At 53.4% G+C, this 23,765-nt stretch overlaps 1 protein-coding gene and 2 long non-coding RNA genes across 3 annotated transcripts in view; 2 read left to right on the plus strand and 1 right to left on the minus strand.

The window, feature by feature from the left end:
• Positions 1–1,130, plus strand: part of LOC107184691 — a 14,419-nt gene extending 13,289 nt beyond the window's left edge. Inside the window, exon 3 of the long non-coding RNA XR_001515591.1 lies at positions 1,112–1,130. This is a non-coding gene — a long non-coding RNA (uncharacterized LOC107184691). The remainder of the gene's footprint in view (positions 1–1,111) is intronic.
• A 13-nt stretch (positions 1,131–1,143) lies between these two features.
• Positions 1,144–23,765, plus strand: part of AGPAT5 (1-acylglycerol-3-phosphate O-acyltransferase 5) — a 35,770-nt gene continuing 13,148 nt past the window's right edge. The window contains exons 1-6 of the mRNA XM_015570588.1: positions 1,144–1,227; positions 3,859–3,948; positions 7,547–7,637; positions 13,234–13,395; positions 16,306–16,429; positions 18,071–18,278. Coding sequence (XP_015426074.1) covers positions 3,907–3,948; positions 7,547–7,637; positions 13,234–13,395; positions 16,306–16,429; positions 18,071–18,278 — 627 coding nt within the window. The 5' untranslated portion in view covers positions 1,144–1,227; positions 3,859–3,906. The remainder of the gene's footprint in view (positions 1,228–3,858; positions 3,949–7,546; positions 7,638–13,233; positions 13,396–16,305; positions 16,430–18,070; positions 18,279–23,765) is intronic.
• The window catches only part of LOC107184690, a 14,570-nt gene continuing 9,166 nt past the window's right edge, over positions 18,362–23,765 (minus strand). Inside the window, exons 2-3 of the long non-coding RNA XR_001515590.1 lie at positions 20,907–20,910; positions 18,362–18,436 (exon numbers count right to left, since the gene is read on the minus strand). This is a non-coding gene — a long non-coding RNA (uncharacterized LOC107184690). The remainder of the gene's footprint in view (positions 18,437–20,906; positions 20,911–23,765) is intronic.

A 23,765-nucleotide genomic window follows, 5' to 3' on the forward strand; every position in this document is an offset into this window, starting at 1 on the left:
CTCCGTGCTCGGATTTCTGTGAAAGATCGGTTAGCAGTTTCGTTCTTCCTGCAAGTTTTTGTTGGCATAAACTCACTCCTGCCTCCTACTTTTGCTTTCGCACCCTTGGTGAGAGCTGTCAGCAACCTGGGCGTGTGTGCTGGGTTTTGTGCAGCTGTCGGCACAGTTGTATGCGCTGAGGTCCTTGGTTTGGATGCGCCTGTAACCCGGTGTTGGCCTGCAGCTCCCTGGCACAGTGTCCCGGCCTTTGTTGATCGCATTAGCATATACGGAATTCTCAGGGGCACTGGGCAGTTTCACTGAACGTGTTTTTGCTTGTCATTTTGTCAAATTTCTAGACTTAGAATTAGAGAAGCTTACTTTATCTCTGCTTTTGGGTTGCTTTGGTGGTTTGTAACCTTTGCATTTTGTTCATGAAATAAAAGCCTTTCAAGAAATACAAAACAAAAACTCTTAACGCTAGTGGTTTGGCTCAGTGGATAGAGCATTGGCCCACAGACTGAAGGGCCCCGAGTTCGATCCCAGTCAAGTGCATGTACCTCAGTGGGCTTGATCTCCAGCCCAGTCAGGGCATGTGCGGGAGGCAACCAGTCGTTGTGTCTCTCTCTGTCTCTTCTTCTCCCTTCCATTCTAAAAATCAATGGAAAAATATCCTTGGGTGAGGGTTAACAAAAATACAAAGAACAAAAAACCCTAAACAACAAAAATTAGAAAATACATGCTGTAGCCGGTTTGCAGTGGATAGAGCGTCGGCCTGCGGACTGAAGGGTCCCAGGTTCGATTCAGGCCAAGGGCATGTACCTTGGTTGCGGGCACATCCCCAGTAGGAGGTGTGCAGGAGGCAGCTGATAGATGTTTCTCTCTCATCGATGTTTCTAACTATCTCTCTCCCTTACTCTGTAAAAAAATTAATAAAATATACTTTTTTAAAAAAATTAGAAAGTACAGAATTTGTATATTTTTTAATGTCTCCTGTTGGTTTAAAGTAATATTAGAATTTGAATCTTAACATTTTCCAAGCAAATTCCTTAGAGAATGTGGTGAGGGGAGCTCCGGCTATGGGAGGGGTGCCTGCGCCTGTGGCTGGCGCACTGATGGCCTGTCTCCACAGTGGACTGGATCGTGGCGGACATCCTGGCCATCCGGCAGGGCGCCCTGGGGCACGTGCGCTACGTGCTGAAAGATGGCCTGAAGTGGCTTCCCTTGTACGGCTGTTACTTCTCTCAGGTAACGCTTCTCCCATGCTTTTTAAAAAATGTATATCTAGCTTATAAAAATTTTAGACTTAAAAATTAAATATACACAGTATAAATGTAGAGGTTGGGGATTGTTTTTTTGAGTTTAATAGCTTTTACTAAATTGAAGTAATTTTATTTTAGATTTTTAATGGTGTGTATTTGTATACATGTCTGACTATCTAGATAGTCTTATTAAATAGCAAAAATGCAAATGTATAGAAATCAGACAAATAGGGAAACTTAACAGCATAGAATTTGATAGACAGTTACCTTAAGAAAACAATAATAAAAGTGATTATGGCCCAGCCTGTGTGGGTCAGTGGTTGAGTGGTAACCTTGAACCAGGGGTTCATGGTTTGATTCCTGGTCAGGGGCATGGGCCTGCATTGCAGGCTCACTTCTAGGCCCTGGTTGGGGTGCTTGCAGGAGGCAACCAATTGATGTGTCTCTCTCACATTGATGCTTCTCTCTTTCTCTCTTCCCTCCCTTCTACTCTCTCTTAAAAAAAAAAAAAAAAAAAAAAAAAAAAAAAAAGAATTATAAATGATAGTCTTCTTTGAAAATGGTGCTTTAGCTCCATGAGCAGCAGTCCCAGGAGGGTAAGTTTCTGTGGAGCAAAGAATATTCATGAACAGATTCTGTACTGTTTTGGAATTCTAAAGGAATCAGAAGTCAAGGTCAAAGTAAAAAGACAACTTATACCCACTGTTCCCATCTCAGTTTTCCTTCATTTCCATTTTACTAGGATCCTTCTCTTCTCTTCCTTGACCTTCTCAACTCAAGACAGGCTGTATTCTCAAAAAATCAAAGTCACAGTTTTGTGAAATAGTTGAAGACCAGCCTTAAGCATTCAGAGCCCTGGAAGATGCTTAGCTGAGGGCGTGGTAGGATTCTACCATTTAGCAGTGACCTGGGAATGTTGGCAGAGTGACTGGGGGCCTTGGGTCTTTTTCTGAGAACACGAAGATCCCACGATAACTTGAGAAGTCCTTTAGCCCATCCACTTTACTATTCGGATAACCTGGGCATGGTGGGTTTGTTCTCGAGGTGCCGAAGCTGACGGGCCTTCAGCCAGGGTTGCTCTGTAGCCTGCGTGAGCCTGACGAGCTGCAGAACGACCTGCCCTGCTTTGTTCCCTGGAAAGGCCTGGGTGGTGCGGGTGTGTTCTCTGTGCGGGCGTGGCGGTACCCTGCTGTGCGAGGGTCTGCCCCAGCACCACCTGTCGGGAGCTTCCCCGCCCAGCCCTGTTCTGGAGGCACCAGGCCCGCTCCTGCTGTCTGGCCCACCCAGGCCTCCCTAGCAGCTGTCTTCCCAGGCGGGTGTTCCTCCCTCCTTGCCCTCCCTCAGGCTGTTCCTCAGTGCCCGGGCCCAGGATAGATGTCACCAGGACGCCCCCTCCTGCTGCCGCTTCCACTCTCTCCTGTCCTGCCTTTCCTTTGGGCTCTTTCTGAAAACACCATGTTCTCTATACCCTCCTTGTGGCGCATGTCACTTCCCCTGCTCAGTAAGCTTCTTGCTTCAGTGTCTTGGGATGTTTTGAATTAAAATAGACTTCAGTAAGCAGGTGAAGTGACAGGGAAGAGACGCTGCGTGGAGAACAGATGCACGTCCCTGGAGGCTCGGTGTGTGGTGTGTGCAGCCCGTGGCTTTGACCTCCGACAGAGCGGGCTCCCGGCAGCCCTGTCTGTCCGGGCGAATAGGCAGTGGCCCTTGGAGTGTCCTCGCTGCGCTCCGATGGCCAGTGCGCACGTGGAAGGAGCCGCCACCGGGTGGAAGACCCCTGCTTGCCTCTCTCGTCATTCCTGTCGCTCAGACTGGATGCGCACAGCTCGGTGCAGCCAGTCCACTTACTCCAGACGAGTTCGACTTAGCACAGAGGGAAGCAGAACTAAAGTAGAGACAGATGCCGCCCTGATGCGGAGTCTCATTAAGGTTCCTGTGTGGTTCTGCGTGGACCAGGCTCCTGCAGCTGGGCGGGCACACACAGCAGGCCTGTTTGCTCCCAGGCCCTGAGGGGGACGGGCTGGGGGCAGTGCTGGCAGGCCTCTCCCTCCAGCCTCTCCTCCCTGCCGATGACTCCTCCCGCTGTGGCCTCTCTGCACTCCTTGGAAGGCACTGTCCTGCCCTGTTGGATTAGGGCCACCTGGGGACTCAGAACCTGCATCTCCCTGGAGGCCCATCCCAAACACCGTCACCTCGCAGGGCAGGACTTCCACACAGGAGGGGGGACACGGTTTCGTCAGCGGCAGTGCTGTGGACATATCTTAGTCGGGCTAGTTTCTGACACCCGAAAGACCATAAATGTGGACATTTTAAGGACACTTGGTAGTGATTTCACAATTAGTGGAAAAATTGAGAACTAAGATGCATCTGAGATCGAGTTTTTTATCTTAAAAATGCATTTTTAAAAAATAAAGCATTTTTATTTTAACTGCCAACAAAACTAAGCAATAATGTACTTTGCAATATGCAGCTTTATTTGAATTATGTTGCATCATAGGAGAATTTCAACTAATGTCCTTTAGATGGGAATGTTTGAGCGTATTCAGGAGTTTCCTGCCGGCCTGTCTGGTGCCGGCCGCTGGTGCTGTGACAGTAACGCTCTCTGGCCTGTTGGCAGCACGGGGGCATCTACGTCAAGAGGAGCGCGAGGTTCAGGGAGAAGGAGATGCGCCAGAAGCTGCTGAGCTATGTGAGCGCCGGGACCCCGGTAAGTGACGGCCGCCCTCCGCTCGGTGTGCGCTTTAGGACTTGGTGAGATGGAAGGATTGTCTGCCAGGCTGTTGTCCGTGTGTAAGGAGTAATTCGGGGCTTTGTTAAGGCCACAGAAGCCCTCCCCATAGAGCAAGCACATGCGGACATGAGACGGTGGCTGCGGACGGACGGCGGGCCTTTGCTGGGGCTCGGTTTGACCCGAGAGAGCAGGCAGGGAGGACGCGGTGTCTAGTCTATAAATAGCAGGCGGCTGCCTGTCACTTAGGCCTCCACCCGCTCTGCCTGGTCTCCATGTCAGCGCGTCCAGGCGGCTGCTTTCTGGCTGTGAGGGCCGTGTGACTTCTTGTGTAGATTCAGTTATTTGAAAAGTCAAAATTAGTGTCAGTATCTGCAAACAAAGAACCATTCAGTGTAAGTATTACTTTATAAAACTTGCCCCCCCCCCCAAAGAATATTGGTATTCGCTTAGAAAGACGCTGACAGCCGCCCAGCGCCCTCACCCTGCTCCCCCAGAACCCAGGAATCAGTGCCTGCGCTTCCTCCAGTGCCCAGGGGCCCTGTGGCTCAGAACCTCTTCTCCAGGGTCAGGCTCCTTCCTGTCCTCCTCTGTGCCCTCCCTGCAGCGCGTGGTGAGGAGGAGTTCTTCCTCCACAGCAGCTGGTATGCACCCGCGGCAGGTGCTTGTTCACAGCCAAGCGCTCCTTGTTTCGCACGGAGGCCGTGTGACTCCGCCCCGGACGGCTCACCTGCAGATGTTGGGCGTGGGGCTGGTGTTCTCGGGTGGGAGAGAGATTCTTTGAGCATTCGGCATCCTAAATGAAAGCCTCTTATTTTTTTGTTAATAAATTTAAAAGCTTGGGATAATTTTGGATTTACCAAACCCAAGTGAAAAAAGGTGCCTCTGGAAAGGAAGAAAATATTGCAAACCACGTATCCTGTAAGGTGTTAATTTTGAAAATACATGGGACTCAAGCAGCTCAGTAGCAAGAAAACACATCACCCGGAAATGGGCAAAGGGCTTGACTGCACACTCTCCAAAGAAGCCCTGGGGCAGGGGGGCAACATGACAAGGTGCTCCACGCCCCTGATCACCCATCAGGGCCACAGGCAGGTGTCACCTCACACCTGGTAGAGTGGCTGCTATCAGGACGTCAGGAGGTGTGGAGAGAAGGGAGCCCTTAGATACTGTTGGTGGGAACCTAAATTGGTGGTGTCCTTATGGCAAACAGAACAGAGGGCCCGGGAGGGATTAAAATAGAGCTGCCATCTGATCTGGCAATTTTACTTCTGGGTGTAGATCGAAAAAATATGTATATGACCACTGTCTCGAAGCGATACCTGCATCCGTGTTCATTGCAGTAACATTCACAGCAACCAAGATAAGGATGCAACCTAGGAGTCCATCAGTCGGGGAGTGGCTAAAGAAAATACGTATCGAGAGAGAAGGAAACCTGTCATTCACGACAGCACAGCAGGGGCAAGGTTTTTATCTATGGAAGAGCTGTTGGTGAGGGTGCCTGATGTGCATCCAGCTGCAGGTGTAGCAGGTAGGACCGGGTGGGTGTGCTTTATGCACACACCCAGGTTGCAGGTGGGATTGGGTGCATCTTGCTGTATGCACACACCCAGGTGGTGCAGGTGGGACTGGGTGGGTGTGCTCTATGCACAGCCCCAGGTGGTACAGGTAGGACTGGGTGGGTGTGCTGTATGCACACGCCCAGGTGGTGCAGGTGGGACTGGGTGGGTGTGCTGTATGCACATGCCCAGGTGGTGCAGATGGAACTGGGTGGGTGTGCTGTATGCACATGCCCAGGTGGTGCAGATGGAACTGGGGGGGTGTGCTGTATGCACATGCCCAGGTGGTGCAGATGGAACTGGGGGGGTGTGCTGTATGCACATGCCCAGGTGGTGCAGATGGAACTGGGGGGGTGTGCTGTATGCACATGCCCAGGTGGTGCAGATGGAACTGGGGGGGTGTGCTGTATGCACATGCCCAGGTGGTGCAGATGGAACTGGGGGGGTGTGCTGTATGCACATGCCCAGGTGGTGCAGGTGGGACTGGGTGGGTGTGCTCTATGCACACGCCCAGGAGACTGAGTAGTCAGGTGTGTCCATCACCTCCGAGTCACCCGTGGGGCTGTGCCGTTCTGTCCCGGGGCTGTCGGTCGCTGCTGTGCTCCCTGTCACTGTAGGGGAGATGAAGGGAGTCACACAGGCTGGGCTGTTTGGCTGGGGTGGGTGTCTGGCATTTTCCACTGAGCATGGCTTCTTTGAGATTCATCGCATGATCATGTGAAGTGTGGGTCAATGTTTTGTTCTCACTGCTGAGTAGGATGTCATTGTGTGGAGGTGCCACCACTTGTCTCAGTTTGGGACAACAAATATCTAACTTCTCTCATGTCTCTGGGCTGCCTTTTCATATTCCTGACAGTGACTTTAGAGCAACAGTTTGCCTGACTTGGTGGTTGAGTGTTGACCTATGAACCAGGAGGACACAGTTGGATTCCTGGTCAGGGCACAGGCCCGGGTTACGGCTCGATCCCCAGTGTGGGGTGTGCAGGAGGCAGCCGATCAATGATTGACTCTCTCCATCTCCGTATCTCTCTCTCCCTCTCCGTTCTTATCTGAAATCAATAAAAATATATGTATATTTTTTAAAAAAAAAACACTTTTTAGTTCCTCCAATTCATTGATTCTTCTCTTAAGATTTCTGCTTTTTGTGTCCTATTTCAGAATTCTTTGCCAAAATCAAGATTATGAGACTTTCTCCTGTTTTCTTCCAGAAGTTTCATAGGTTTAGCTGTGCATTGAGGCTGCCATCTAGTTTGAGTTAACTTCTGTGTGTGGTGCATTTGGAAAGGTGGGGTGGAAGTCTTATTTTGTCCTTTGGCTACCAGACATGTTGGTGTCGTTTTTGTAGCTCAGCTCTGAGGCTAGGAGTTGACTCTGCAGTTTCACTGTTTCTGTTCTGACTTCCCAAGCAGGTAAGTGATGCCCGGACCGAGGGGTTACTCAGCTCACATGATGTGGTGCCTTCCCCCCAGCGCCTAAAGTACGGTGGCTCAGAAAGCCAGCCGCTAGCACGCAGCAAGGAAGCTCTGTAAAGTAACACTCTGTACTTTTTGAAATGTGAACACTCGTTACCTTTTATATTATGGGAATTTATGTATTTATATATGATTTTCCTCAAATAAGATGTCCTTAGGGACACAGATATCTAAAATTTACGCCTTTTTAAAGTCATTTTGCAGAATTGGGAGGGAGAGAGACTCATTAATTATTACTTAATAGAGGTTTTGCATGAGTCAGCGTTTTGTGGCTGAGTTTTCATTTAACGACTATTAACAGGTAATCAGAAGTGTTCGGTTCTTGATGACTGACTTACCAGTGAGTGCAGACTGCATTTTGTATATTGTCTGCGTTAGATAAGACCATTTGAATTTTGCGTTTGGTTGCTCTGCTTGAAATGAAGGCCAGATGTAAATGAACGTGTTGTTTCCAGCGTGGGAGACGCTCTCTTAGCATCCGTGGGGCTGGCCTGGGTAAGGTAACAGCAAAGCTCACACCCCGAACCTCGCTCTTTCTGCCCGCAGATGTACCTGGTGATTTTTCCGGAGGGGACGCGGTACAACCCCGAGCTGACAAAGGTCATTTCCGCCAGTCAGATGTTCGCTGCTCAGGAAGGTAAGTGAGCCTTCACTGCTTTTGAAAAACGTTTTAAAGACAATGACCTTTAAGTCTTTGTTTCCAGAGAAGATGTTTATGTCTCCCAGCAATTGAAATGCATGAGCGTATTTTCCCTGAGTGAATGTCCGTGTAACCCTTAGGGAATGAGGGTTCTTCTCGTTCACATGCTGAGGTCTCACACCCGAGAGGTGCAGTTCAGAGGCTGGCCAAGCACCGTGTCGGTGCCGGGGTTCAGGTGACACCGTGTGGGTGCACGATGCCCCGTGAGGGCTCTGTGTGACGCGGTTGACAGGCCTGGATTGGAACCCCAATGGTGACACCTCCTGGCTGTCTGGGTGCCGGCTGCCTGGTGTTACGGCCTGCTTCCTCATCGCTTAGGAAATACACACCTGATGGGACGGACCCAGGTCAGTCTGTGAGAACCAGCTGAAGGTGGGGGCGTGTCTGCTGGAGAACACGACACAGTGGGTCACGGACTTGGGAGCTGCTTTATGTCCCCAGTAATGAGAGTTCTTGACATCCATGTTGTAGAAAAGTGGGTGACTCGTCTACCTGGGAGCAAATGGGGGGTAAACATAAAGCAGTGGCCCTGCTGTTTTCTCTCATGAACAAGCGAGACCCCCCCCACACAGGTCCCCACACACCGGTCCGTGGGGACGTCCTGATGACCCTGAGCAGGCTCACGCACCGCCATCCTGGAGAGCGGGCTGCCAGGACGCATGACCAGGTAGTGGCTCCCCCACGCACTGGGGAACATCAGAACGCAGCGGTGCAGCGAGGAAATCATTTTTAATTTTATTTATTTTTAGTTAATTCATTGTGATCTGATGTGAATGCTCCGTAGGAGATGAGTGACTGCAGACAGGAGCAGCTGTGTGTCTGCACCCAGGTCAGCCTCAGGGCAGGGCCCCAGAGGCGAGACCGGCTGGCTGCTCTGCGGGGTGAGCAGCACCTCTCCTTCCACTGCCTGAGGTGGGAATGGGCGGGCTGGAGGGTCCAGGTGACTGGCACCTCGCCTGGGCTGGCTGCATCATCTGGGCGCCGCTCAACTCTCTCCCTTTCCATCCTCCTCACGGTGTTCGTCAGCTACCGTCTTGCCAGGATACAGTCTGAGATGGACGTGACCGTGAGCTGGGGCTGCGTTCCCTCACGTGTCTGAGTTCTGGAACCCAGACAGCTACTTGATCTCTTTTGCTGTGGGTCCCTGTTTGTTAGACAGGAGTTACACCATCTCTTTAAGGGGCTTTGGGGAGGCGGCGACTTCCTGTTTGCAGACAGCAGGTGTGGAGGGCGCTGTCTGCTGTGCTGTGCTGTTCAAAGAAGGCATCGGCATTGCGGTCGGGCACCCTCGGGTGTCCTGGAGCCAACGCCCCGCAAGGCCACGGGAGGTGGAGCTTTCCTGGAGTCAAATGCGACCAGGAATGTTGACGGTGGGGCTGGCACCCTGACCATGTTGTTCAAGGGTTAACTGCATGTACAGTGCATGTGATATGTGAGTGTGTATCCTGTTTAGGTAAAACAAACGTTTGTATGCAAAGAGATTTGTTCCCTGTGTTATATTTACTCAGAGTCATCATTCAGTCCAAGCTCCAGGCCCGGCATCGGCCGCCTCCGCGGCTTGCACCAGCAGGCTTCCTGCGTTTCTCCCAGCCTGGGGCCTGGGGCCTGGGGCCCAGCTGTCCTGTGGCCGCGGTTTCTGGTGAGAAGCGTCCTCCTGGCGTGGGAGGCTGCCGCCCGCCCACTGTGTCCTCACGCGGCCTTCCCAGTGCGCACACAGGCTCCTCTGTGCCTCCCTCTCTTGATGAGCACACAGCCCTGGCGGATGGAGGCCCGCAGCTCTGACCTCACTGAATCTTAATTGCCTCCCAGAGGCCCATCTCCAGGCCAGGCCACAGGGCCAGGACCCAGCGCCAACTGGGCGGGGGAGGGTACCTCAGCCCATGCAGGCCTATGCTGTTTCTCTGTGTAATGAGATTTAACACATATTTCTTAATCCGTCACTTTAAAAACAGTTCACCTTTATTATTTAATCTCAACTGAGATGGCTGTTTATATGCCTATTAAGAATTAATTTTTTTAAGTCCACAGCAATTTTGTGATGTTTTAAAACAAGTACTTTTAAGTAGTTTTTAAAATTGTGTAATAGTGATATACATTTGAGCTTCTTAGTCTAACAAGAACCCAGCCACCTATAATTGATCTGTTATTGGCCCTCCATTTTTCTGAGTTGTAGGTCTTTCTCAAAGCTACCAAAAGGGGAAGAAAAGTTTGTATTCCTGATGTAATTTTAAATGCTCACTTTCCTTCTTTAACTTCTGAAACTGGAACACTGTTGCCATCTGTTCAAGTCTGTTGTCTTGCGACTCGGAAGGTAATTATCCGCACCACACCGAGGAGATGGATTGTGAGCAGCAGGTCTAGAAACAGTGTTTCCTGTTTCCCTGCACTTCAGGCACAACTTAATTAAAAACAGAAGACTTGTTTCTCCGCCTGTTAATTTTTCCTCAAGAAAGTTGAAACTAGTAATGCGTTAGTCTGATATGTTTTGCTACTAAACATCTTTAATTTTGCTCCTAAAATACCTTCATTTGATCCTGACTGAGCAAGTAGAAAAGCAGCTGGGATTTTTTAAAAACTGACACTTGTTCACACATCTAAGTCATTATGCCAGGCCCCACGCTTCCTCCTCTGTGGACAGTGGTGCTACTGGCTGAGCAGGTGGGCGTGTCTAATGTGTGTCTTAACCCTAAGTATGTCAAGGCCTGGTTATTGCTTGTTTCTGGAAGTATTGCTTAAGAAAGATCAGGCACAAACTATGTTGATTCATATTAGGGTTGTTATTTAACATATGTTTGTGTTATAGTGTCTTGAATTAACATTGTTTACTTCAAAGATTGTTATATTAATGGTCTCTAAATTCCCTTCTTACTAGAACTAAATGTTAGTCATTCTTTTAAAAATGAGTATTCACATTACCAAATAAATTGTCCAAGATTTTGTTTAACTACAATCTCTCCAGGACAAAACCAGATTTTGAGAGATTGAAATATAGGTAGAATCTTCAGGAAACTGTTTCTGCCAGGCAAGCAAGTTGTATATTGAAGGCTGCTCACTGTTATACTAGTAGATTAGCAAAAGTAGAACTTTATTTTCAGAAAAGCTAACAGGAACTTGTCATTTAGGAACACAATGGTAAGGATAGTTCAGCATCATAGGTGAAGGCATTGTGTAACAGTATATGAAGAAGTTGTATAAATATATCAATAGGAGGTGCTAGCTAGTAAAACGGTCTTAGACAAAAATAAAATAATAAGGCGCGGCACAGACCCAGGATTCTCAGGTTTGAGCCAGTGAACTGGCTTTCTCATGTCACTCGAAGCCCTGGGGAGCGACCGTGTTCGTCAGTCACGAGGAGACAGTGTCTGCTTTCTCACCTCACACAGGGACTCCACCCCGGCCCCCTCGAGCTTCACGCGCTGGAGATGCTGGTTCAGGTGCCACTGCCCAGCGGCCACTTCTCAGTGGTGGGCATGGTGGCCGTTCCTTCTGAGCCTTCCCTGCCAGCTGTCCCCTGTCTCCTGCTCTCTTCCTCCCTCGCTGGCCTGGCCGGGCCTTTGGAGCTGGAAGGCAGAGCTGGAGCAGGAGGCGGCTTGGACCAGAAAGCTGTGGAGTCATTAGCGCTGCTCACAGTGCCTTCCTGCGGGGGTGGGGGCGGGGGCGGGGGCAGGGATGTTGTTAGTGTGGTGTGCATATTAGGTGGTAGGTATTTCTTTTTTCTTTTTTTAATGTTTTATTGATTTCAGAGAGGAAGGGAGAGAGAAAGGGAGATATAGAAACATCAGTGATGAGAGAGAATCATGGATCTGCTGCCCCCTGCACACCCCCCACTGGGGATCGAGCCCGCACCCCGGCACGTGCCCTGACCGGAATTGAACCGCGACCTCCTGGTTCATACAACGCTCAACCACTGAGCCACACCTGCCGGGAAGTGGTGGGTGTTTCTTAATCATTCATCACAAAGCTTTATTCCAATGCATTTTTTTGGAAATATTACTTCTTTGTCCTTAGCTGCCTACTCAGTTGGACTCCTAATCACTTGTTCTTGCTGAGCAACACGGGGGCTCGGTGGGACCTGGCTGTGCAGTCGGTGAGCGTGCTCTGGCCTGCACACCTGCGGCCAAGGCAGAGCAGCCTGTGAGAAGTGGGTGCCCGCGCAAGGAGGTAGTGACCGATGTCGCTGGCAAAGGAACGCTCCCTAGCCGGCCACAGTCAGACTTGCGCTTTAAGTTTGAGTAGAGGGAGCGGCTCTGCCTGGGGCCACGTGGTGTGGGAACCTCTGCTGTTCCCACAGCCTCTGCATTGCCAGCATTCCTTCCAGGCCCGGCTGGGCAGCTGCTCCTCCTCTGTTCCTCTGTGCTGGGCAGCCCCCCCTCCTCTCCTCTGCTCTGTACTGGGCGGCCCCCCTCCTCTCCTCCGCTCCTCTGTGCTGGGCGGCCCCCCTCCTCTCCTCTGCTCCTCTGGGCTGGGCGGCCCCCCCCCCATGGGCTCCCTGGGTGGGGAGCGGAGAGCTGCTCCTGGTGACACTGTCCGGGAACATCTCACCAGAAGAGGGCGGCTGTAGGCACAGGAGGGAGCAGGGTTCTTAGCACTTGTGGAAGCACTGATAGCTACCTGATTATTATTAAATCGCAGTGTTTCTCAGATAAAGAAGGCTTTATACAAAGAAGCTTTTAAAAAATCATGAAATATACCCAAGAGAATTAAAATCCTATGTTCATACAAAATCTTACTGGTGCATGTATGTGCGGCGTTTGTATGTAGTGGATGTAGTGGACATACATGTGTGTAGCAGCATTCTGCACAGTAGCCAAGGGTGGAAGCCACCAGGGGCCTATAGTGTTGGTGGAGATGGAAACGTGCTGTCCACACATGCGCTGTCATTCAGCTGCAGAGGAGCGGGGCCCTGACGTGGCCACCGCGGGCGACCCCAGGGTCTGAGTGCGTGAAGGATGCCAGTCACAGATGTCCACACCATAGGATTCCAGCTCTGACATGCTCTAACAGGCAGAGCTATTGAGGCCCAAAGCAGGGGCCTGGCCACGGGGAGGGTCTGGGTGAGGAAATGGCCTGGGGTTTGCTGGTGCTGATGGTTGTGCAGCCCTTTGAATAGGAAAACCACTGAACTGTGGCTTTAAAGGTAAGTTCTGGATTGTGTGCTGGATCCCAGCTTCCTAGAAAAGGGCACCAGAAACCCGAGTCCCAGGCGGGTGCCTCCCAAGCGGCCAGTCAGGTGCTGGTGGGGATCCGGGCCTGGAGCCTTGAGGCCGGTCAGGGCCCCCTCCCGCCTGCTGCCCTGTGAGGAGGTCACCAGGTGGAGGGCCCCCCTCGGGCCCTGAGCCCCCAAGGCCATGGGTCTCGCTCGCACAGATACTGCTGTGACTTAAACATCGTCACGTGCGGGCATGTTCCCATCCTCAAGTCCAGCACGTGAGGGCGTGCCCTGCATGGCCTCGTCTGTCCCTGGACCTTTTATGGCCGGGCAGGTCTGCGCGGGGTGTGCCTGAGCCGCAGCCACATGAGTGCTCTTTCCCAGGCCTGCCTGTGTTGAAGCATGTGCTGACGCCGCGCGTGAAGGCCACGCACATCGCCTTCGACTCCATGAAGAACTACTTAGATGCCGTCTACGACGTCACTGTGGCCTTCGAAGGGACCGTGGACAACAAGGGTCAGCGGAAAGAGGCGCCGTCCATGGTCGGTGAGTCTGTAGTCAGTCCCGTGTCCTGTGTTTCTCCAGGATTCCACATTCGTCTGTGACGGTGTGGATGCCAGGAGACCCGCTAGGCCTGGTGTTTCTCAGTTGGTCCTACAGACAAGCCCTTGTCATGAACTCAGCCTCTTTCCACCCAAAGTCCCCACAGGGGGCGGGGCCGCTCATCTGCATGCATTTGCATACAGTGTTTCTGAAGTAGGGTCACTAACAAGAAAGCTAAGTGTGACCTTTCTTTCAACACACTAGGTTCTCAGGTCGCTGAGCTGTGACTGTTGGGTGTGACAGAGAAAATAGAATGTTCCGTGAGCGTATCTTTAAACAACTGAGACCCTCTGACTCTTGGGGAAGTTTGCATGGAGCAGGCGAGGAATGCGCGACCGGGTCCCCTTGTCAGCGTCCACTGCGCTGACAGGAGCCGGGAGCTGGGGCGGGCCTGCGCCTCGCCTTGGCCAACGCCTGGTGTGGCACCCATGTGCTTGCCCGAGTGCCGCTCGCAGGATCTCTTGTAAATGAAAAGAAAGCCCGTGCTCGCTGTATGTGCCAAAGGCACCGAGAGGCGCAGGGAGGCCTGGGGGGCGGCGTGGGGAGAGGCGGGGGCTGCGTGGGAGAGCTGGTCGCGGTGCATCAGGAAACCTGCGCCGTCACCCCGAGTCACGTGATGGCCTCACCTTGGCCTTCAGCCAGGGCACGGGAACATGGGAGGCTGGGGGCTTTTCATTTTCAGTGGGACGTGGGGGACATGTTACACATGAAGCAGGTGAACATGAAAGCTGCCCACCTGCCCCATGTCCACCGGTCCCCATCCAGCAGGTCCCCGCGCCCATCCCAGAGGCCTTTTCTACCACTAAAGGAGCCGTTGACCTGTTTTTACATTGAGAACATACAGGCATTTAGTTCGACAGAGTTGTCATTAGTGTATCAGACAGTGTTTAAAAATAGGATTAAACCTGTTTTTACTTTTATGGAAACCAAGTAGAATCCCCACCGTCACAGTAACCATTGTAAAGTGCTACTTTCATTGGTCCCTCGGGGGCCTGTGTCCCCTGGGGGTGAGAACTCAGTGGCTGGGCAGTGTCCACAGGAGGAGTACCCGCTCTCCCACCACTGCTACTCCTACGGGCAGCCGGCCGAGCCGCTGGCTTCGTCACAGACTGTCCTGTGTTTGAGAAGGTGGCTCTCGGACTCACACCTGTAGCCGTGGGGAAAGCAGAACCCCTGCTTTCTGTCTGTGACGGACGGCTCTGCAGGAATGACACCAGCCTGACCTGGAGGACAGGATGGACACAGATGGGAAGAGCACCTCTGCTCAGCTCAGGGGGAAGGCCTGCTCCTTGGTGTGTGGAGTGGGCCTGCCGGCTGCAGGGGGGAGCCGTGCCCAGGAAGAGGGCACAGGCCGAGGACAGAGTGTTCGCAGGACAAGTGCCAACCACATTCATAATGAGAAAAGTGCACGTTCACGGTGTCAGGGAGACGCTGTTCTTTCACTGTTGGCTCGGCTGCCATCCCAGGCACCGGCTGGCGGTGTGTCCAGGGTCACAGTGTGGGTCTCATGGCCTGTCCCTCACCTGGTGCTCGCGGTCCCGCCTATGAGGCCTCACCACAGGCCCGGCTAGTGCCTCGGGCCACGGCCTCCGCACACCCTTCCTCCGGTGCGGACTGCCCACACGGCTGGTGAGGAGCAGGTGGAGGGACACAGGGTGCTCTGTCCCTTGGGGACGCCTCAGCCCCGGAGAGTCAGCGTCCTTTCCAGCGCCGGGCCTCCCCCTCGCCCTCATCTTGCTGGAGGCGGTGCCGGCCTCAGCACCTGGCCCAGCCCCTCCTCCCACAAGGGCAGGGCACCGCAGCCGCCCCCGCTGCATTTGGGGCGACGGGGACGGTGCCCTGTCTGCCTCCTCACGGAGTGGCTTGTGCTCGTTCACATGGTGCCCATGGGGCGAGGCTGCACCCTGGGCTCCTCACAGCGGCCCACACGGCTGACCTGCCCAGGGTCCATGTGGGTGCAATTGAAAGATAGAACCTGAGGAAGGTTAAGACCAAAGTATTGAAAGATGAATCTTCCCTGTTGTAGTACTTTCTCATGTTTGCCATCCAAGCCAGTTCACTCCTGGAAGTCTGTAAGAAATAAGGTGACTTTTGATGCCTGAAAAGCTGCGTGCTCCTGAGGTGGACGCCAGAAATAAAGGACAGTAGGGGAGAGGATTGACTTGGCAAGGAAGGGTGTGTGGGTTCAGCGGTGGGGGCTGTGGGGTGGGAGCCCGCTGATCAGAACCAGCAGGACCACATCTCAGCTGGAAGTGAAAGGTCTCAGCCTCGCACTTCCTTCCCCCCAGGGAGTCTAGTTGTCCCTGAAGTCTCCCAGGAGGGTTGCTTGTTCTCGAGGCACTGACATGTTCCCAGGAGCGGGAGTTGTGTAAGGGCTGGTGCCAGGCGGGGCCGGGAGAGCATGCCAGCCAATCAGAAGCCAGAGCAAGGCCTGGAGCCGGAACAGGGCCTCCGGACAGGAGGGAGGCTCAGGTGCGGGCAGGGACCAGGGATCCACCCGGGAAGAAGTGCCCGGTGGGCCCGTGCTTTGGCGAGCGAACCAGGCACACCCCTCCCCCGGGTGGTCTCCCAGTGGGTGGGAGCGTCCTGGCCTCGGGAAGGTGAGCTGTGGGTGTGATGGTGCCGGCAGCAGCAGCCGCTCTGGCAGGCGCACCTGCAGCAGGTCCCGCTCCTTCCTGCCCCCCGGGCTGGCGGCAGGTCCCTGGGGTCAGCTGGTGGGGCTGAGAGCCTTTAACCCTTTGTGAAGGAATCTGTACTCTTTATTTTTAAACTTCTTTTTTTGCTTCATTTTCATTACTTTGTATAACCATGAATTCTAGACTAAAAAAATGAAATATTTTTGGTTTTTGTTAGAATTTCTCTGCAAAGATTGTCCGAAAATCCATATCCACGTTGCTCGCATAGACAAGAAGGACGTCCCGGAGGAACGCGACTTCATGAGGAGGTGGCTGCATGAACGGTTCGAAATAAAGGACAAGTGAGTGGCAGTGGCTCAGCCTTCAGAGGCCGTGCCTCCCTGTGAGCCAGGCTCTCAGTCCAAATTCCAGGGGGCAGACAAGAGGGCACAGCTGGTTCATGTAGTCCCTCCCCCGGTTCCTCATTGGCTGAGTGCTCTTTGTCACCTATTTCCTATAGGTCACCCAGGTCTTGCTGCCTCCCATTGGTTATTTAAAAATTTGGGCTGGGCCTTCTCTAGTTGCCTCCACCTCCCTTTGTCTGGGGGAATCTTCCTGGGACACTGCTATCAGCCACTTCAACAGCTGCCTGGCCACATGCTGTTTCTTTTCTATAAAGATAAATCAGAGGCGTATTTCTTACAACCTGATGTCAGCTCCCTAAACAGCTGGACCAGACGTGGTGTGTCCCCTGAGAGCCCCCTGGGGTCAGCTCAGGGCCGGTCCAGCACGTCTGCGTTCCCGCCGGACGGGGACGTCCCTGTGAGAGGGCCCCTCCGTTTTCCTCTGCTGTGTTTCCAGACGACTCCGTGGTCAGGTGTCAGTTTCCTCAGAAAAGGCACGGCCGGCGGTGAGCCTCCCGGGTCTGCTGCCCAGGCCGAGGGAGAGGCTGTGTGAGCAGCTGGAGCGATGCCGGCATTCCCTGGAAGGAGGGGCAGGGCATTTCCCCACCAAAACGTCTTTTGGGGCCGAAACGGTTTCTGGGATTGACCTTGTGTTTGTCCATGCGCATGACGTGGGACAGATAAGAGCGTGGAGCGTGGCGAGAGTTACCTGGAAGGGGCCCCTCTGGGTGAGGCCCTCGTAGAGAGGTCGTGCCACCTCCTCAGGGGCGGGCCTGGCCTCCAGGCCCGGGAGAGGACATGGTGTCGGATGTCACATGTTTCTAAAGCAAGGACCACAGAGCTCTTCTTTAGAAAAAAAAATTATCTATCTGTCTATCTATCTATCTATCTATATAGATAGATAGATAGACAGATAGATATTGATTTCAGAGAGGAAGAGGGGAAGAGAGAGAGAAACATCAGTGATGAGAGAGAATCATGGATCGGCTGCCTCTCCTGCATGCCCCCTGCTGGGAATTGAGCCCATAACCGGGGCTGAGGCCTGACTGGGAATTGAATCCGGGACCCTTCAGTGCACAGGCCGACGCTCTATCCACTGGGCCAAACCAGCCAGGGCAAACTTCCCCTTTTTGTACTATTGTGTTGGACATTTTTTATGTTGAGTATGTCCCTCCATTAACACTTCGCATTTCTAAAATAAGATGGAGAACGAATTAACGATACGATTTCCCCTTTTGGCGGCTTTTCTAATTCCATGGAATGAGACTCTGTGTGTGGCTTCTGGTGGGGGGCCTGTGGGAAGGAGGGAAGTTGGGGGAGATGGAGAAAACTGAAGGCGTATTCCCCCAGGCCTGAGCCAGGGCCTGGCAACACGGAAGACCTCAAGGTTATAAAACAAAAGCATCCCCACCATGATGGAGGAATGGAATGCATATTGGGCTCTTTCCAAAGTCAGGGGCTGCAGGTAAACCCTGTTGCTGGGCCTCCTTCATCTACGAGCACCTGTGACTCCAGCCCACACCCGGGCCGAGAGGGACTTGTGGACGGGAGGCTGCAGTGGCTGGAACTGAACGTGAACCTCTCCCGCCCCGGCCGCAGGTTACTGATCGAGTTCTATGACTCGCCGGATCCGGACAGAAGGAACCGGTTTCCCGGGGAAAGTGTCAGCTCTAAGCTGAGCCTCAGGAAGACGCTGCCATCACTGCTGGTCCTGAGCGGCTTGACCGCGGGCATGCTGGCCACCGAGGCTGGGAGGAAGCTGTACGTGAAGACGTGGCTCTACGGGACCCTGCTCGGCTGCCTATGGGTCAGTATCAAAGCGTAGACCCCAGGCCGGGGCGCTGCGTGGTCGTGGCTGTTCGTGAGTGTAGTCAGAGTGTAAATAAAGCTTGTTGACTGAGTGTTGGGCACAATAGAATCTCTCACCAGAGCCGGGGGGCAGGTGATCTGGCAGATGCAGGGGCTCTGGAGGGGTGCGGGCTCGCTGCTGCCCTGGGCGCTGTCGGGAGCCAGGCCAGCTCAGAGCGGGGCTGTGGGGCTCGTCACTGTGCGTCACTCGGTGGCGGTACTCGTGAGCATTCGCAGTATGTTCCACTGATGGTGTTATTTCCAGTTTTTACAACTTGACTGGTCCAAACTCTGGTCACTAAAGTATTGAGAACCTTGCAGCTCCGTAACGTTTTTCTTCCTGCATAACTTCCTCCAAGTCAGTGAAGGGAAGTGGACTGAAGGACCTAGGGAGAGGCGGACGGGCAAGCCACGCCCTCTCGTGAGTACCTGCTTCCCGGCTGGTTTCACTTTGTAGTTGCAAAGTAACTCATTTCTGACGTTTGTTGAAACAGCCTCATGTGCACACTGCACACCATACAAGAGTAGTGGACAGTACAAGCGTCGGCGCCATTACATGGTGGCAGGACTTGCACTGCCTGCGCTCTGCAGACTCCAGCCGAGCTCTCCACACTGGTAGCACCTGTGCCATATGCACCCGCAAGCCTTAAGGCTCCTTCCTTCCTATTTAAGACGACTATGGCGCTCCTGGGGAACCCGCGTCCCAGCGCTCAAGGTGCTGGAGCCTCATCTGCTGGCTGACCTGCCTGTGCCTTCTCCTGTCACTCTGGGTTTAGAGCATTTACCCCGCGTCGCGTTGTCATCCCGTGGCGATCCTCTGTGTGGCCAGCCAGGTGCTCGTGGCTCCCGCGGAGCTGCCAGGGAGCGTGTGTGACGGGTCGTCCCCCACTCCAGCCCTGCTGGGGGCATCGCGGTCCCGCCAGGACGTCCGCCCTCGAGCCAGTGAGGCCCGGGCGTCACCCACGGGCCTGAGTGGGCACGTCAGCGTCAGCGTGACAGGTCGCAGCCCTCTGTCCCCTCGACCAAGAGCTGTGTGTCAGGTTCCTGGTCTCAGGGTTCCTGTGATGGACGCTTGACGTGCGACCTGCTCTGTTTCTGTGTCGTCGTCGAACGTGGTGCCTGTTGGTCCCTAAGGCGGGGGCTCTGCTCCTGCTGGTGGGTTGGCCTGTGGATGCCGCTGCGCCCACCAGCCCATCTCGAGGGACCGCAATCGCGGGGAGTCCTGCCTGGTTCTCCAGAATGGGGTGAGCCTCCTCGGGCGGGGGGCCTCGCCTGTGTAGCAGGTGAACACGCCTTCACGCAGCCCCCTGGGAGCGCCGGCCTGGGCGTGACGGGGTCGGTGAAACCTCTGAAAGTGTTCTCAGACCAAATTGCAACCTTTTCTGACCTGTAAAGTGGAACTCGGCTCTGCCTTTGTGCTTTTTAAAGTCTTAACGTTAGACCTGCTTCTGACCAGAGCAAACTGCTGTAGGTTGTGTAACTGCTGGCAATGTGATGGTTATGCTCTGAATCTAAATTCTAAGAAGCAATTTACAATTTGAGAATTGCATTGATTGTAATGGACTTTAAGAAGGCAAAGTGAACTGCGTAAGGTCACTTAAACATTCTGTTTTTATGACTATCCTTATATTCTCACAAAGGGCCTGTAAAATATTTGTTAAAAAATTTGTATCAAAATGTTTGGAAAATTACAAGTTTCTTTTTAACGTGTGTTGAAATGACCTGAATTATTATTTTCTAAAGTGAAGAGCCTGCCTCAACTTGGAAACCTCTTCACATAATGTCACTCGCTTTGGTTCCTGTTGTTAATTTGCCCCTCGGTTCGATGTCATGCTTTTATGTTCTTCAGAGATGGGTGTGTTTGGGTGAAAGTAAAAGAAAAAATAAACCTTTCACTGTCTCTCACATGTGTGCTATTCAGCATTCCGCGACCCAAAAATTCCCCGCTGTCGTCCGTTCCATGGAACAGGCTTCCCGCTGGCCCTGCCTCCGGAATGCATAAAACTATATATTTTTAAAGTGTCGAGCAAGTTTAAGGAAAAAGACATGAAACACTCAGCTGTGAAGCAGTGTATTGGTAGTGATATAACTCCTTGCTTGACAACCTTCCTCACTACCGTCTCACTGAGCGTGCCCAACGCGGCGGTGGCCGGTCCCCGACCGATCCTGGCGAGTCCACAGCAAGGGTTCCCTTCCGCTGGGCGTGGCACCCAATCTCGAGGGCATGAGTTTGACTCTCCTCTGCAGTGTTACGTGGCTTCAAATCACATTCGCTGAATAGTCTGTCAATAGGTGGTCTGATTAGATGGACCATTCAAAAAATATGAGCGAAACGTATGGAAAACTTGCCCATCACGTACAGACAACGCACAGTACCTGCCAGACACACCCAGATCACACCTGAGAAGGCGAGGGTCTGTCCTTGGCGGGGACAGGTGTGTAGTCCAGGTACAGGTCGGCCTTGGCAGGGACTGCTAGGCTTGGGGTGCTGGGCTGGGGAGCGGCCAGTGTGCACGGAGCGCTGTGAGGTGAGCTGGAGGCTGCGGGCATGTCGGGCCACGTCACTGACAGCACCACCTCTCAAAACCGGGCTTCTCGTGGCTCAGACGGCGTCACCTTCACAGTCCCTTCCGCTCCCGAGTCTCACCTGTTGGGGGAGGGGTGGCTGGGGGTCCCGGGGCTAGGCCGCTGGAGTGTGACTCCTCTGCCCTTGGGCAGTGCAGTGACCTGGAGTCGGTTCCCAAGCTCTGTGCCTCAGTTTCCCTAATTGTAAAGGCAATGACAAGAGTGGCACCTACCCCATAGGACTGTGGTGAGGATGGAGCAAGGTGTGCACCTGAGTGGAGCTGCCCCGTTCCAGAGGCTGGGTGTCTGTGGTTCTCAAAAGCATCCCCTCCATCCTGCGTGAGACAGTGGCAGGACCCCCCGCGCGCTAGGACTTCATCCCACCCATGTCTTTCAGTGTAAATCAGCGCAAATCCTGGCCCACGTGGCCGCCAGCAGGCTCCGCCGGCACCGGCACTGTCGTACTGAGGTGTCTGGGCTGCCGGGTTCACTTGGCATGTGACGCTGTGACGGAGTGACGTCGATTGAGTCCATGCGAGCTCTGCCCGTGCACCTCGCCTGTGCGTGGTCGGTGCTGTGGTCTCTGCTTCTCCGCCCTCTGTTTCTACAAGTTGAGATGAGTAAAGAGCTTTATTTCATTTTAAACCTATTTTTATGGTTGAGAGTATTAGAGACACTCCCGTTCCCCCCTTCCCGCTCCTCCCAGCCGTCCTCCTCTCCCCCAGGTCTTTCTCTCCCTATCGCCTGCCGTGGGCGGCCCATGTAGGTCTGTAAGTCCTTTGGTTCATCTCTTCTCCGGTAAAGGATTCCGGTCAGGACTAGCCCAGGGCGAGGCCCCACTGGTGTCTGCGTGTTGCCGACCCCCCGAGGTGCCACTCATTTCCTGGTCCGGTTTATTACTGACGGTGGCTCCAGTCAAACATAAAACCAGTGATGGGGCCTCAGTGGGGCTTGGCCTTGAGGCTGTGCATGTGCAAAAGGCCAGGCCGAGGGTGGGGCACCAGTTACAGCCTTGGGTCGCTTCCGCCCGCACCGCAGGCTTTCCCGCACTGTTTCCCGGCACCTCCCAGCCCCGGGCCTGATGCACAGGGACCCCGTCAGATACGCTCCCCCTCTCCAGGCAAGCCCACTCCCTGGTCTTCTCCCGCTGCCATCATCGGCTTCCGACAGCCCTGACCCCAGCACGGGCACTGCCCGGCCCCAGTTTGCCTCTTAGACGTGTGAGTGACCCTGCCTTCTCACCGCATTGCCCTGGGGTGGCTCAGTCCCAGGGCTCCAGGGCCCTTGAATTGTGAAATGTGCTCTAGGTGTCCGCTGCACAAGGTTTGTAAGGATTAGTCCAAAATAGAAGGTGCAGCAATTTATCATCTGGACATTGAGGACATCTGTGACAATAGGGATCTATTCTGTTGTTTTAACTGTGCAGTCTGAAGTCAGATTATTTGAAAACATAAACAGCTTTTAATAGTATTTATTCAACATTTAACACGTGGTAGGAAAGTTATGAGTTGATAGGATCATCCGCAACTGCTGGTGGAGGCAAGGCCGCACGGCCAGGGAACAGTACCTGACGCTGACTCAACCCGAGACCTGCTGGCTCCGGCCGGCGCACCGTGCGCTGCCTCACGCAGGGCTGCGGGCTTGTTGTTTTTCTTAGGGTTTCCAAGTTCACAGACAGGAGCCCAGGCGCTGGTGTTTTGTCTAGTCGTCTTCTCTGAAGGCGGCTCCGTCTGAGTCACAGCCCTGGTCGCTGTGCCCACAGGTGGAGACCAGGGGAGAACCTGGTCTCTGGGACCTCGGCCAGTTTGAACTCCGATGACCAGATCCTGATGTGATTGTTGGAAGCTCAGCATAACACCATATCGCAGATGAAGCTGATTCCGTGTAGCAGAGACGTGTGTGTACACGCAGATCTATGTGAAAATACAGGCCTATGTCCTGGCGGGTGTGGCTCAGCTGGGCGTCACCCCAAGCACGAAAGGCTGCCAGTCGATTCCTGGTCCAGGGCACATGCCTGGGTTTCGGGCTCCATCCCCGGAGAGAGGTGTGTGGGAGGCACCAATGGATGTTTCTCGCTCATCGATGTTTCTCTCCCTTTCCCTTCCTCTCTCTAAAGCAGGGGTCCTCAGACTTTCTAAACAGGGGCCAGTTCACTGTCCCTCAGACCGTTGGAGGGCCAGATTATAGTTTAAAAACAAACTGTGAACAAATTCATATGCACACGGCACATATCTTATTTTGAAGTAAAAAAACAAAACGGGAACAAATACAATATTTGTATTTGCATGTGGCCTGCGGGCCGTAGTTTGAGGACCCCTGCTCTAAAGTATCAAACTGTTCATTGAATAATAATAATAATTTACCATCCATGGTAAGGATTTCTCGGACGATGCTGAATTCCTCTCTCCGCATCTTTAATGTCGACCCCAGGATCTGGGCGACCTCTCTGAAGACTTGATGCAAGTGCCTCTCCCGTGTTCCTTAACTCCCATACGTGCCCCGTACCGCTCCTCACACCGTATAGAAGCCATCCGCGTGCACGTTCACGCGTGCTCACCATCAGCTAGGCCAGGGCAGCACCATGCCTTTAATTAAAGTGCTTTGCATACACAGTGGACACCGTCCCTGTTCACGGAAAAGCCCCTGAAGAATAGCAGGCCTTTCTCATTTCCTGTCACTCAGGCCTCACACCCAGGCCGGGAGGCCGGGAGGCGGATGGGGGTCCCCACGTGTCCCACCACAAAGGTCAAAATCTCATCGTCCGACCCCGCCGGGCCTTCAGAGGGGCCTGACCTTTGCCTTTCAGGCCCAGAGAGGGAGGAAACAAGTGTGGGAGCCTGACCAAGACCCTGCCCCTCCCTGCAGGGGTCCCCGCCCACAG

Source organism: Myotis davidii, unplaced genomic scaffold (genome assembly GCF_000327345.1).
Source record: "Myotis davidii unplaced genomic scaffold, ASM32734v1 scaffold807, whole genome shotgun sequence".
NCBI classification, from domain to species: domain Eukaryota; kingdom Metazoa; phylum Chordata; class Mammalia; order Chiroptera; family Vespertilionidae; genus Myotis; species Myotis davidii.